General features: G+C 41.7%; 2 protein-coding genes across 6 annotated transcripts in view; one reads left to right on the top strand and one right to left on the bottom strand.

Moving 5' to 3' along the window:
• ARMC8 (armadillo repeat containing 8) overlaps window positions 1-7,817 on the top strand; it is a 203,085-nt gene extending 195,268 nt beyond the window's left edge. The window contains exon 23 of one of the 2 annotated variants that reach the window (XR_007515555.1): window positions 7,746-7,817. The gene's annotated coding sequence lies outside the window, so the exon portion shown is untranslated. Of the gene's footprint in view, window positions 1-5,808; window positions 5,946-7,745 lie in introns of those variants that run through there. The other variant, XR_007515556.1, reaches the window with a different exon arrangement.
• NME9 (NME/NM23 family member 9) overlaps window positions 1-15,085 on the bottom strand; it is a 73,860-nt gene that overhangs the window by 30,938 nt on the left and 27,837 nt on the right. For 3 of the 4 annotated variants that reach the window (XM_049870504.1, XM_049870501.1, XM_049870503.1), the window contains exons 4-7: window positions 7,781-7,884; window positions 5,761-5,832; window positions 2,312-2,428; window positions 1,098-1,173 (exon numbers count right to left, since the gene is read on the bottom strand). In XM_049870504.1, the coding sequence (XP_049726461.1) occupies window positions 1,098-1,173; window positions 2,312-2,428; window positions 5,761-5,832; window positions 7,781-7,884 (369 nt within the window). The remainder of the gene's footprint in view (window positions 1-1,097; window positions 1,174-2,311; window positions 2,429-5,760; window positions 5,833-7,780; window positions 7,885-15,085) is intronic. The other variant, XM_049870505.1, reaches the window with a different exon arrangement.

The following is a 15,085-nucleotide window of genomic DNA, read 5'->3' as shown; positions in this document are numbered from 1 at the left end:
AGACCCTATAGGCTGTGGACTGAAAGCTGCCCACTGGATTTGGCATGAAGGTCACTGGTGTGCGGGGGAGCACCATTTCAGAGAGCAGTGGGCACAAGGCCATACTGCACTGGGTGTGAGCACAAGGTGAGGGGTGGGCCACTGAGTGTGGACAAAGGCCCAGAAGCTGGGCTGGAATTTCGTTTTGATTTCTAGGCAGAAGAGGCTTGAGTTGAGAGAAAATATCAGGGAAAGGGAGAGAAAGATAATCCAAAAAAGGAGGCAACAAACGTTTCATGCAGATGCTAAATCACTGATTTTCTTTCACACTTGAAGTCGTGTTCTCTTAAACTGTGCTTTTTCCTTGTTAGAACCCACACAAGAAAAAAAAAAAAAGCCTTTCTCCCTTTTGTAATAATAAAATATAATCATCCTTCTCTTATCAACTCGGTTCCTGAACTTAATCCTGGCTTCCTCTGATGTCCCAGTCACCAAGAGACACCTTCACAGCAACAGCCTAACTTCTGACTTTTCTATACACTGTTGCTGGAGTCCTGAATGTGGCCTTCACCTTGGCAGGTCAGGTTGTTCTTATGTTAAAGTTTCAGGAAGAGCTGTGTTGTCCAAGAGTGTGAAATCTGTGAGCTGATACTTGGAGAGTAAGGGGACAAGGGTGGAGGCTGTGGGGGAGGGAGGAAGGTTTTCAGTACATCAGCCTTTCTGATGCTTCAAAAAGAAGGTGAAAAAAAGCAACTTGAGATCTTTAGTTCAAGTAAGGAATAAGGAAATACCATCGTGAGGATTTTAAATGAGTAGTGTTACTAAAAAGAAAAAAAAATTACTACCCTCTATTAAATGGAGCTTTTCTTTTGCCAGGGAATTGCCATTAAAGTCACCCTTGCTAGATTTGATCATGATCCGAAAGCTATGAAATGTGCTCAAGAGACCATTAAAAGGCAGAAGGGAGCTCTGACACAGTATCCTTAAGTCAGGTGATTGAAGACAAAGCACTGTATGGAGATTCAGACCGTTCAATAAACTGGTTATGCATATATTTGAAAACCCACATCAAATCTGAGTCTCCTTTGCCTTTTGTCTTGCACTGGTTCTGAACTCACCCATGTCCTCATCTTCACCATCATCCTTTTCATGGGAAAAACATTCATCTTCATCAGTAAGAAGCTCATCTTTGATCTAGTACAAATTGGTAATGATCAGAAAGACCTTCAAAAACCAAAGAAGTAAAGGTCCAAACTATGGAGCAAAAAGAGGATCAGGATTATCAGTCTTGGAAACTTTACAAAGATCCTTTTTAGTAGCTGGGTGATGGTGAGGGGAGTTAGAAGACAAGTAAAATCCATGCTGTTCTTAAGTTATACATAGATTCTTCCCAATTTCATTAGTATCAAGTAGAAACTAAGGAAAAATAAGAAAGAGAATTGTCTGGAAGACAGAGGAATAATGGAAATACAAGAAATAATGAGCAACAAGCTACAAAGTACAGGGCAGTAGTAAAGAGAGAATTTTCCCTTGGAAGAGGCACATGAAAATGTAAGCATTAGCAGTTTTCTTTCTTGGGCGGGGAGGGGAGGGAATTGCCACTTTTCTTGGGAAAAAAAAATAAAATTTGATTCTAATCCAGTCTATAAAAATAGGGCTTTGCTATTTGGAGTCAAATATGGAAACTTGAACACTGTTAAGCCTCGTCTGGCAGGTGCACAAAGTGCGAGGAAATTCTCTCTGCCTCCGGTGTGTTGGTTTTAAAAGACAGCCAATAATTTGTGAAAAACTTGCAGTCTGGGTTATCATGAAAATAGTTTACCAAAGGCACAAATTCTGCTGATCCTATTTCTCACAGTAATGACAGAGCTTAATTTCTAAATTAAGATCACAAGTAAAACCTTCAGGAATGTGAGGTGAGGACCTGTCAAAAGGAGAGATTTCACAGGTTGAGGGGACCCCAGGCCACTGACTTTTCTCCCCACTACTGGATTTTACTGGATTCTATAACTTTATTTCCAGATCTATCATCAGGGTTTCAGAAACTCCTGTTAAGAGTTGAAATGGAAGGTGAAAGCCAAACGGATAAAAGAAGTTAAAGGGTTCTGGCTGAAGGGGAAGACTTCTTTTTTTAAAAGAAGGCTCCAAAATATGTACGCATCAAAGTGGACACCACACTCTCCCCTGAGCTCTAAGTGAGGAGCGAATCTAGTGTGAGAATTTTAGGAATCTCTCCACTGAAAGCTCCAGAAAATTTAGTGGGGGAATAAAACAAAGCCCTGCTGGCCTTGCCACATGAGCACACTTGAGCGTTTGCTGCTCGCAGAGTTACCACTTTCCGTTCTCTGCCTTCAGTCAACACCCTTTCCTCCGCCGCCAGCTGGTCGAGGATGGTTTTCTGCAGCAGTGGGGCGTTTGCTCCTCTAACCACAGCCACCAGTTCTCCTCCCTAGAATGTTACACAAGGACTGGTCACACCTCATGAAATCTTCCTCTCACATATTAATAATCTCTTTCAAGCTACAGCAAGAAAGTCCAAGAGTTTTTTTCTGGAGTGTAACCAAGATCAGGCAGGGTCTCTGGACCCAGGCCTAGAGCCTCCACTTCCAGGTGGGCTCTCACGACTGCTGCTGCCTTCTACAGCCCCTCCCATGGCAGGACACCCTCAGACGTGCCTGCCCCTAGTTCTCAAATGATTTCTCTTCTTTGCTCTTTATCTCCTCCCCCATGTCTCTCCTTTCAAAACTTCCTTCAGAGCAACTAGGAGTTAAGAGGGAACAATGCATGGTAAAATTCTGAGTGACCAAGTGTGGCTTACATACAGCTTATTCAGTCAAAAACTTTTTACCGAGGACTTACTATGTGCCAAGCACCAAGTCAGAGGCAAAGGATTTGAACGTGAAAAGGCGGTCACTGCTCTCAACAAGTGGGGAGATAGACGGGCAAAGAAACAATTACAATAAGATAATTGCTTTAATAGGGGAATGACAGAGTGCTAGGAACTGAGGCAAGAATAGATGCCCAGCTCCGGGATGGTCAGGGAAAACTTCACGGCAGATGTGGTGTTGGCATGAACCTGAGTTTCCCGCTTCAGCTGCATTGTCTGCTTGTTTGCTACAATGGAATGGGTCTGGAGAAAGAGTTCAGGTAGAGTGGGGTCCTCCTGCAGTTTCTACACCACTTCTCAGTGAACCACCATAGGGTTAACGATCATAATGGAGTCTGCTGGCTGGGCACGTGTTGCCACACAGCACATTATGACTTATGCTGTAATCACCACAGAGCTCAAGCAATCAAACCCCTATGGTAATGACCCCATTTCTGCAACTGACCTCTGATGTCAGTTTGGCTAAAGGTATGTTCATCTCTCTGAGCTCCTTCCTGCCCTTCTTCCTTGCCTCTCCTCCAACCCTCTTCTGTTTTATCATGTAACTTTACTCTTCTACTAAAACCTGAAGCTCAAATAATGTTTCTTTACCTACCTCCTAATTCATAATACTTGCAGTGCTAAGGGCAGGAAGCCAAAGTTTTCCAAAGAAAATCACCCCAGTCTGGTTACCAGGAGACCTGGGTGTGCAGACCCGTTTATCTGCCTGCACAATGAGGGAGCACTGGAGTAGCGTTTAGGCCTGACAGGTGATCTAAACCTAGGAAGTGCGGGTGTGAGATGGTGGGCCCTAAGGGGCATGGAAGCCAGGGCATGGATGTCATACCCAAAGACATTCAAATAATTTTTCAAAACATTGACCCACTTTGATTTTCCTCAATACTCCCTCTCATTTCTGACTTTCTGTAATACTGTTGTCTTAGTTATCTAGTGGTGCTATAATAAATACCACAAGTGGATGGCTTTAACAAAGAGAAATGTATTTCCTCACAGTAAAGTAGGCTAAAAGTCCAAATTCAGGGTGTCAGCTCCAGGAGACGGCTTTCTTTGTTGGCCTTCTCGTCAGTCGTCTCCCAGACAAGGAACTTCTCCAAGCAGCAACCCAGGGTCCAAAGGATGCGTTCTGCTCCTGGCACTGCTTTGTGTGTGTTTTAAGTGGAGGTTTACATACCAAGCCAGTCTCTCGTACAAAAACTTACATACATACACCTTGCTATATACTCCTAGTTGCTCTCCCTCAAATGAGACAGCACATTCTTTCCCTCCACGCTCTAGTTTTGTGACCATTCGGCCAGCTTCTGACCCCCTCTGCCTTCTCATCTCTTCTCCAGACAGGAGCTGCCCACATAGTCTCATCTGTCTACTTGATCCAAGAAGCTTACTCCTCACCAGCATCATTTTCTATCCCATAGTCCAGTCCAATCCCTGTCTGAAGAGTTGGCTTTGGGAATGGTTCCTGTTTTCGGCTAAGAGAAGGTCTGGGGACCGTGACCCCTGGGGTCCTTGTAGTCTCAGTCAGACCATTAAGTCTGGTCTTTTTAGAAGAATTTGAGGACTGCATCCCACTGCTCTCCTGCTCCCTCAAGGGTTCTCTGTTGTGTTCCCTGTCAGGGCAGTCATTGGTTGTAGCCGGGCACCATCTAGTTCTTCTGGTCTCAGGCTGATGTAGTCTCTGGTTTATGTGGCCCTTTCTGTCTCTTGGGCCTGTGTCTTTGGTGTTCTTCATTCTCCTTTGCTCCAGGTGGGTTGAGATCAATTGATGCATCTTAGATGGCTACTTGCTAGCGTTTAAGACCCCAGGGGCCACTCTCCAAAGTGGGATGCAGAATGTTTTCTTAATAGATTTTATTATGCCAATTGACTTAGATGTCTCCTGAAACCATGGTCCCCAAATCCCTGCCCCTGCTACGCTGGCCTTCAAAGCATTCAGTTTATTCAGGAAACTGCTTTAGGTTTAGTCTAGTTGTGCTGACCTCTCCTGTATTGTGTGTTGTCTTTCCCTTCACCTAAAATAGTTCTTATCTACTATCTAATTGGCACTGCTTTCTTGGTAGTATGAGGTCCCCCACTCTCTGCTTCCCTTTCCTTTTATCTCTTGTGTGTGTGTGTTTTTTTTTTTTTTTTTAAGATAAAAGGTGGTGCAGGCCATACCCAGGGAAACTCCCTTTACATTGGATCAGGGATGTGACCTTAGTAAGGGTGTTACAACCCCACCCTAATCCTGTTTAACATAAAATTGCAATCACAAAATGGAGGATAACCACACAATACTGGGAATCATGGCCCACCCAAACTGATACACAAATTTGGGGGGGGCGGGACATAATTCAATCCATGACATGTCTCTTCACATTTTATGATTAAATAAATCATAATAAGCAAAGCTTGTTTATCCCATAAAGGAGTAATAATGTTTGTTAAAAGTTCCCCTCTATGGAGTACCCAGTGCCTTAGAGTCGATTCCAATGACTCTACGCCTCTATGGAGTAGAAGATAGAAATCTTGAAGCTGCCCTGCTCTGAGAGTAAAACTTCAGTTGAGAGTGCTCATGGAGCCAAGAAGGAGCATATGTATTTGAGTGACTGGCACCGTGGACATCCAGAGTCAGGAAGGCTGTCCCAGCCAAGAGAGACCCTCAGGGAGCTGAATCACCTACCTCCCCACCCCCCACGCAGCAGAGCAGTGCCTTCACTCACCATCCCGGTCATAGGAGATAACTTAGGGAAGATTGTGTGGCCAAAATAAATAAGAGGAAACATCAGAAAACAGCACCACTTGTTTGGATCAGGTAGGCCTCTTGTCTCCCAGGGAGAATTAATGCCAGTGAGATGCACCTATCTGAACTCTAGTGATTTGCAACTGTCACATAATTCTGGTTCTGAAAATATACTTACCGCATAAAACAGAAAGGTTGGCTCACACTTCCCTCGGTATTTTTCAAGGACATCAAGACAGTCTGCCTCTGCCTAAAGAAAACCAGGTGTCAGCAGATACCCTGGGGCTCAATGGGCACAGAGGCATGATCAGTTGGGAGCCAGCACAGGAAGAACCATGCCCCCGTGACTGCCCACCCAGGTGAAGTACTCACTTGCTCCTCTTCTGCCCCTTCTAATGTCTTTTCATCTGAATCATAACAACTGTCCTGTCAACATATTTCTAAAACCACGGACAATGTACTATTATGAAGAATATGATGAGGAGGAAACAATTCCCCCTGCTCCCCACCGAGCTATTCCCCTGGCACAAGGGAGATGCACTGTCAGACATCCTACTGCTGTCACTTTTGGCAACAACAGAAGTGAAGGGTACTCAGACTCTGCCTTCAAGATCTGGTAAACCCACCGTACCCATGTGGGTATAATGGATTCCCCATCTAAGCATTTCCTCAACACACTCTCTACAAAAGCATCAAAACTTGGTTACAAAGGTGGGGAGGGAGGGTGAGGGGTACTCATCAATTGGATAGTAGACAAGAATTATTTTAGGTGAAGGGAAGGACAACACACACTACAGGGGAAGTTAGCACAACTGGACTAAACCTAAAGCTGGAAAGTTTTCTGAATACAACCAAACACTTTGAGGGACTGCGTAACAGGGGCAGGGTTCTGGGGACCATGGTTTCAGGGAACATCTAGGTCAAGTGGGATAACAAAGTGTATTAAGAAAACGTTCCGCATCCCACTCCGGTGAGTGGCGGCTAGCAAATGCTAGCAAGCGGCCATCTCAGATGCATCAATTGGTCTCAACATACCTGAAGCAAAGGAGAATGAATAACACCAAAGACACATGGAAAATATGAGCCCAAGAGACAGAAAGGGCCACATAAACCAAAGACCCCATCAGCCTGAGGTCAGAAGAACTAGATGGTGCCCACCTACCAGAATGACTGCCCTGACAGGGAACACAACAGAGAATCCCTGATGAGCAGGAGAAAAGTGGAATGCAGACCTCAAATACTTGTAAAAAGACCTGACTTAATGGTCTGACTGAGACTGGAGGGACCCCCAGAGGTCATGGCCCCCAGACTGTTAGCCCAAAACCAAAACCATTCTGGAAGGCAACTCTTCAGACAAAAATTAGGCTGGGCTATAAGACATAAAAATGATACTAGTGAGGAGTGTGCTTATTAGCTCAAGTAGACACATGAGCCTATGTGGGCAGCTCCTGTCTGGAGGAGAGATGAGAAGGCAGAGAGGGACAGGAGCTGGTTGAATGAACACGGGAAATACAGGGTGGAGAGAGGGAGTATGCTATCACATTGTAGGGAGAGCAACTAGGGTCACGTAACAATGTATGTTTTTGTATGAGACTGACTTGAATAGTAAACTTTCACTTAAAGCACAATTTAAAAAAATAAAAACAAAAATCAAAACTGACTCCCAAGGGTGGAACTTTGAAGTCCTTGGGGAAAAACTTTTTTAGACATTAATGTAAACTACATTTATTTTCTGTGAACCTCAAACCTATGGAGTATATCAGCAGTGTCTATTGCATACTTCCCTGGAATTTATTTCTATTTCCATATATTAATCCAAGTGAATGTTTGCTAAAAATTCCCTATCATGGAGCAGAGGATAGAAATCTTGAAACCCTGTGCTATGAGAGTGAAGCTTCCATCAAGAGGGTTTATCTAACCTAGGAGCATACACATGAGTGATATGCATTCCTTCCTGCTGTACATCAAGAAGTGTCCAAGCCAAGACTGACCATCTGGGAGATGGGGTGGATGGGGGTGGGCATCTTTGTATTTAGAGAAATTTTAAGGGATCATGACAAATATCAACAAAAATCCACAATTGATGCCTTTTTAATGATCTGGAAAGGGGCAGCTCACACTTTCTGTTCCTCACTGTTTATAAATTTTTCAATTTTCTTACAGTGTTGTGTGACTTTTTGCTGAGAAAAGAATCTTACTAATGCAAAATGCAGGCAGTCCAGGCCAAGCTCGACCCTCATCTTCTGGAAGAGGCTCACCACAGGTTTGCAGGGGCCACACCAGCCTTGATAGACGTCAACAACTGTGTGGAGCCAAGAAGCAGGAACATTCAGCAGGGCACCAGTACCCACCATGCCAGGCAAAATTAATACTGGCACATTTTAACCCCCCCTCAGATGGACATCTGTTTGTAGAGGTATTTAATCGTTAAAGGTGTTAACCCATCAGATTATGAGAGAGCCTGGGAACAGCATCTATTCCTCATTCTGTGAGTTCAGTATTCTGAATTGTAAACAAAGCTTGAAATGAACCTTCATCCACTGCTGATGGGAATGTAAAATGGTACAGCTACTGTGGGAAACAGTTTGGCAGTTCCTCAAAAAGTTGAACATAGAACTACCGTATGACCCAGCAATCCCAATCCTAGATATATACCCAGAAGAAGTGAAAGCAGGAATGCAAACAGAAACCTGTACATCAATGTTCATTGCAGCACTTTTCACAATAGCCAGAAAAGTGGAAACAACTGAAATGTCCATCAACAGATGAATGGATTAACAAAATGTGGTGTATATATACAATGGAGTATTATTTGTCCATAAAGAGAAATGAAGTCCTGATGCATGCCATGTTACAACATGGATGAACATGCTCAAGGAAATCAGTCACAAAAGGACAAAAGCTGTATGATCTCACTTATATAAAATAAGGCAATATAATGAAAGCAAAAATTATCAGTTGTTACCAGGGGTGAGAGGGAGGAGGAAAGGGAGTATTTTTTCTTGGGGGCAAAAAAAAAAAAAAAGTTAATAGTAGTAGAATAATTTCAAAAAGGATAGCAAGAATGGCTGTACAGCTTGAAGAATGTAATCAATGTAGCTGAATCAAACAAGTAGAAATTGTTGAATTTTTCACTACAATAAAAAAAATAAAATTAAAAAAAAATTAATTATGGCAGAAAATCATTTTCTTAACATGAACCCTTTACCTTAAAGAATTTTCAGGTTACATTCAGGGTCAGGCCTAGCACAGAGTAAGCCCTCAATGAAGATTTGAATTAGACTGAAACTATCTTTTCCAAAAGGAAGGGGTCACTGTAGGTGACCTGTCAGCATACAACTGACTTTTACCTACTCTGATAATAAAGATAGCTTTAACATTTTCCCCTGATGAATTAAAAGTCAATTTGGGCAAAGCAGAATTTTATTTATAAAAATCAATGTTTTTCTCTTAGAAAGAAACTGATACATAGCCAGATGGAAACTTGGATAACTTTTTATTCTTTGATCCCAATCTATTGAGTGTGGTAGGGTTGGGTGTGAGAAAATTCCCTGTTCTGACTGTAACTAAGCCATGAGACCTGTAAGTGAGCTAAACAAGCTATATGCGTGCATCTGCTAGATACAGGACCAGCCCATCCCTGCTAGAGAAATAAGAGCATCATAGCACAATAAGTGTTAGAATGTGACATACAAAGGGCCACATTATAGAGGAGAGGTGTCTTCAAAAGACCTCAACACTCACAGAGTTCATGCCTAATCCACACAGGGAATGGAGGACATTTCTGCTTAGCAGCTACAATGACATGGTCATAGGGAGTTAGCATAGACACCACTTAAAATTTATTAGACCTGTCAGTTTTAATAGCGTGCAATTTGCAATTTTATTTTTGGCAGATTTACATTTAAAAATTTACACATTAGATGAGAACTATTAATATAATATAATATAAATTATCATTAAAATTAGCATAGAACTACAGGGAAGGAAGCCTTCCCAGTGAGGGGAGGACTTTCACTGGGCATCATGGAAAATGCCAAGCTTGGATGGGCAGAGAGGGAGGCCATGAAGGGGAAGCATCAGCACCTAGACACAGGTGGAAAGTTCAGAGGACCCTGGACCAGACCTGCCTAGGGTTATATTGTGGAAAGTAGTGGCACAGACCACTGGGGATGTCTGGAATATGGGCTTCAGGAGTTCTGTCCTAATTTACTAGGCATTGAGGATTTACTAGGCTGTGGCTGAGGACTCACAGCAAATTTTAGGGAGGAGAAGAAACTAATATTTATGGAGCTGCAAGAGAGCATCTGCAAGGTGGAGCCAACATGGCGCCCTAGACAGACACACCATGTCGTCCCTCTGCAGCAAAGACTGGAAAAACTAAGTAAAACAGACACAAATGTCAGTCCTGGAACCCTAACCATCAAATGAAGGGATAAAGAAGTGAATCAAACACTGAATGGAAGAAGAAACTGACGGAAAACAGAGAATAAGGAGAGATACAGAGTGGAGGTCCCCTGCCAACTAAAATGGCACAGCCTCACCACCTTGGAACACAGTCAGCAATGACCCCAGACGGAATACAGGAAGGCAACTTCATGGAGCTCCCAACCGGAGACAGAGCACCCAGTAATCAGAGAAACATGCCTTCCCACCCCTCACCCTTCTGGTGAGCAGCAGCAACTCCTCCAGCCTGGAAGCCCCCACTGGGGTCCACCCCTCCTCCCACTGCATTTTTTTCTCTCTTATTTCCCCCTCACACGTAGCCCCATACACCACCTACCCCTTTTCCTGCCAGACCATACCACTGAGGCTAGACAGCCACCAGCCCGCTGCCACCCCAGGTCCATCGCACCCCCACCTGCCAGTTCCCATTGTGCCATCTTTTTTTCCCCTTTTCTTTCTATCTCCCCCCCAGCCCTGTACACCACCTCCACCTCTTCCTGCCAGCCTCCACTGCACCGCCTCAGCTAGACAGCCACTGGCCTGCCACTGCCCCAGGTTTACCCCACCCCCATCACCAGCTCCCACCGCACCACCATTTTTTCTTTCTTTCATTTCTGTCCTCCACCCACCTAGCCCCATATGCCATCCCCCCTTCCTGCTGGCCCCCACTGTGCCACTGTGGCTAGAGCATGCCCAGCACTCAGGCCCCCCACTGCACCGAGCCAGAACCACCCCTGCCCTCCCGCCATTTGACCAGCTACTGAACACTGGGAAGTGACCTCATACCACTCCTGGTCCCACACCCTCAACTATCTGGCGAGGGGCTCTGAACACTCACACACCACTGGAACATCAGGAGGCAGACAGTGCCTGCCAAGTCTGCCCTCAGGCACCCTCCCAAACCAGTGTACTGCAAGAGGGGCTAGCCCTGCCTTCTGCTGTCCTGCCCACCAGGACAAGGTAGTGAGAGCTGTCATGCCCACAAACAAGCAACAGCAAAGCACACCCAACCTGCCTGCCCTGACATATCAAAACAAAACAAAGGACAAAACAAATGAACATAAAATAATACTTTAATGTCTTGGAGACAGTAGACAATATCAAAAGATAAAAAAAAAAAAGCAGGACAACATGGCCCCAGCAAGTGACCAAAATAAAGAGTCAGATAACTTCAGATAAAAGAAAAGGTAGTGGAACAAGACAAATAATTAGCGCTCTCCAAGACATTAGGAAAGAGATCAAGGAAAACACAGACAAAACTAAGGAAAACAAAAAAATCATGGAAAACACAGATAAAAGCAATGAAAATCTAGCCAAAATCAAGGAAAATACAGACTAAGCAATAGAAGAATTCAAGAAAATAATACAAGAATAAAACATCAAAGTAAATAAAAAAGTAGAAATCATACAAATACAGCAACTAGAAATCCAAAAGATAAACAATGAAATTTCAGAAATAGACAACTCAATAGAAGGTTTTAGGAGCAAATTTGAAACAATAGAAGACAGAATCAGCAAGGCTGAAGACAAATCCAAGGACACCACTTTGGGGAAAAAAATCAGAGAAAAAAGTGAACAAAAATTAAGAGCAAAAATTTGCATGTGATCGGAGTTCCAGAACGGGGTGAAAATGAAAAACACAGAGAAGATTTTTGAAGATTTGCTGGTAGAAAACTTCCAACATATGAAAGACAAAAGGCTGACCATCCAAAAAGTTCAATGAACCTCAAATAGCATAGACCACAAATGAAAGTCACCAAGACACATCATAATCACACTTGCCAAAACCAAGGACAAAGAAAGAATCCTGACAGCGGCTCAAGAAAAATTAAAAGTTACCTACAAAGGGGAAACAATAAGACTAAACTCTGATTACTTGGCAGAAGCTTTTCAGGCAAGAAGGCAATGGGATGACATATATAAAACTTTGAAAGAAAAAAACTGCCAACGAAGAATAATATATCCTGCAAAATTCTCTCTCTCAAATATGATGGTGAAATTATGACTTTTCTAGATAAACAGAAATTAATGGAATTTATAAAAACCAAACCAAACTTACAATAAATATAGAAGAGAGTCCTTCAGTTAGAGAACCAACATCAGACAACAACTAGAGTCTAGGACACAGGACACCTTCAGCCAGATGCCAACTTGGTAAAGAACTCTCAATAATAAAACAAAGCTAAAAGACTTAAAACAAGGAATCAGAGATGTCAATCTGTAAATGACAACACCAAAACAATAAAAAGGGAAATAAATGGAGTAGGTATAGAACTTTCAAATGGACAGGAAGTCAAGGCAATATTAAATAATAATAAAAAAAAAAAAAAAGGCGGGTTAAAACTTGGGAAGATAAGGGTAGATTTCAAAGTAACCACAAAGAAAGTTAACAAACCTACTCATAGAATAAAAAGGAAGAAAAACATAAAATCTCAGTAAACACAAAAAATAGATTGATAATGAAAAGTTGATAATAAAAGAAAAGAAAGTCTACAAACAAAAGGAACTCAGCACAGGAAAGCAACAGGAACAAAGAAAATGTCACCACCACCACAAAAAAAAAAAAAAAAAGCACAATGATATGACAGCAATAAACTCATACGGAATATAAATGGCTTACGTGTACCCATAAAGAGACAGAGAGTGACGGGGTTAAAAAAACACACACACATACACAACCCATCAGTATGCCACCTACAAGAGACACATCTTAGGCACAAGGATATAAATATATTAATAATTAAAGGACAGAAAAAATATATCAAGCAAACAGTAACCAAAAAAGACCAGGAGTGACAATACTAATCTTAGTTAAAATAGACTTAAAGGCAAAATCAATCATAAAAGGCAAGGAAGGACATTATATAATGATTAAAGGGACAATCCATCAAGAAGATATAACCTTAATAAATATCTATGCACCCGACAGGGATCCAAAATACATAAAACTCTTAACAGCACTGAAAAGAGAAATAGTTCCATAATAATAGTAGGAGACTTCAACAGACCACCCTTAGTAAAGGACAGAACATCTAGAAAGAAACTCAACAAAAATACAGAGATCTAAAGGACAAAATCAAACAACTTGACCTCATAGATATACACAGAACACTCCACCCAATAACAGCAAAGCATACATTCTTTTCCAGTGCATATTGAACATTCTCTAGAATAGAACACATTTTAGGCTACAAAGCAACCCTCAATAAAATCCAAACATCTAAATAATACAAAGCATTATATTGAACATTCTCTAGAATAGAACACATTTTAGGCTACAAAGCAACCCTCAATAAAATCCAAACATTGAAATAATACAAAGCATTATCTCTTAGCACAATGCCATGAAACTAGAAATCAATAACAGGTAGAGAGCAAGGAAAAAAAAAATCAAATACATGGAAACTGAATAACACCTTGCTTAAAAACAACTGAGTAATAGAAGAAATCACAGAGGGAATAAAAAATATTCTTAGAATCAAATGAGAATGAAAACACATCATACCAAAACCTCCGGGATATAGCAAAGGTAGTGCTCAGAAGTCAATTTATAGCAATAAACGCACACATCAAAAAAGAAGAATTGGCCAAAATCAAAACGTTAGCCCTACAACTCAAAAAAATAGAAAGAAAACAGCAAAAGAAGCCCACAGCCACCAGAAGGAAGGAAATAATAAAGATAGAGCAGAAATGAAAGAGAACAGAAAAACAACAGAAACTATCAACAAGACCAAAAGTTGGTTCTTTGAAAAGATCAACAAAATTGACATATCGTTGGCCAAACTGACAAAAGAAAAGCAGGAGAGGAAGCAAATAACCCAAATAAGAAATGAGATGGGGGATAGTACAACAGACCCAACTGAAAGAAAAAGGATCATAACAGAACACTATGAAAAATTGTTTTTCAACAAATTTGAGAACCTAGAGGAAACGGACAAATTTCTAGAAACACACTACCTACCTAAACTAACACAAATTGAGATTGAAAATCTTAATAGACCCATAACAAGAAAAGAGATTGAAGAGGTTAAAAAAAAAAAAAAAAAAAAACTCCCAATTAAAAAAAAAAGCCCTGGCCCAGACAGTTTCATTGGAGAATTCCACCGAACATTTAGAGAAGAGCTCATACCAGTACTACTCAAACTACTGCAGAGCACAGAAAAGAAAGAAATACTCCCAAATTCATTCTATGAAGCCAGCATAACCAATACCAAAGCCAGGGAAAGACACCAAAACAAAGAAAATTATATCTCATGAATATAGAGGCAAAACTTCTCAACAAAATTCTAGCCAATAGAATTCAGCACCCTATAAAAAAAAAAAAAAATACACCATGACCAAGTGAGATTCATACCAAGAATGCAAGGATAGTTCAACATTAGAAAATCAATCAATGTAATTCACTACATAAATAGAACAAAAGAAAAGAATCACGTGATCATCTCAATTGACACAGAAAAGGCATTTGATAAAGTCCAAAACCCATTCCTGATTAAAAAAAAAAAAAAAACACTTTCAGTAAAATAGGAATAGAAGGGAAATTTCTCAGCCTAATTAATAAAAGGCTTCTATATGAAACCAACAGCCAACATCATTCTCAAGGAAGAGGGGCTGAAAGCATCCCCCCTGAGAACGGGAACAAGACGAGGATGCCCTTCATCTCCACTCCTATTTAACATGGTGTTGGAAGTCCTGGCTAGAGCAATAAGGCAAGAAAAAGAAATAAAGGGCATCCAAATTAGAAAGAAAGAAGTAAAACTATCCCTATCTGCAGATTCTATACATAGAGGACCCCAAAGATTCCACAAGAAAACTACTGGAACTAATACAATAATTCAGCAGAGTAGCAGGATACAGGATCAACATACAAAAATCAGCTGGAGCTGCCACCGTGCCCCAGCTTAAAGACCGGAGGCTGGGGGAGGGTAGCAGAGCCGGCGCTGCTGCCATGTTAAGTCTGAGGTAGCTGTTGTAGGCCCCAGTGGTGGTGCCATTAACAGGGAGAACTCCTTATATTGGCAGCAAGATCAGCCTCATCTCCAAGGTGGAGATCCACT

Source organism: Elephas maximus, chromosome 26, assembly GCF_024166365.1.
Source record: "Elephas maximus indicus isolate mEleMax1 chromosome 26, mEleMax1 primary haplotype, whole genome shotgun sequence".
In the NCBI taxonomy this organism is placed as follows: Eukaryota; Metazoa; Chordata; class Mammalia; order Proboscidea; family Elephantidae; genus Elephas; species Elephas maximus.
Note: the sequence above shows the minus strand (reverse complement) of the source record. Positions and strands in the feature narration are given on the sequence as shown.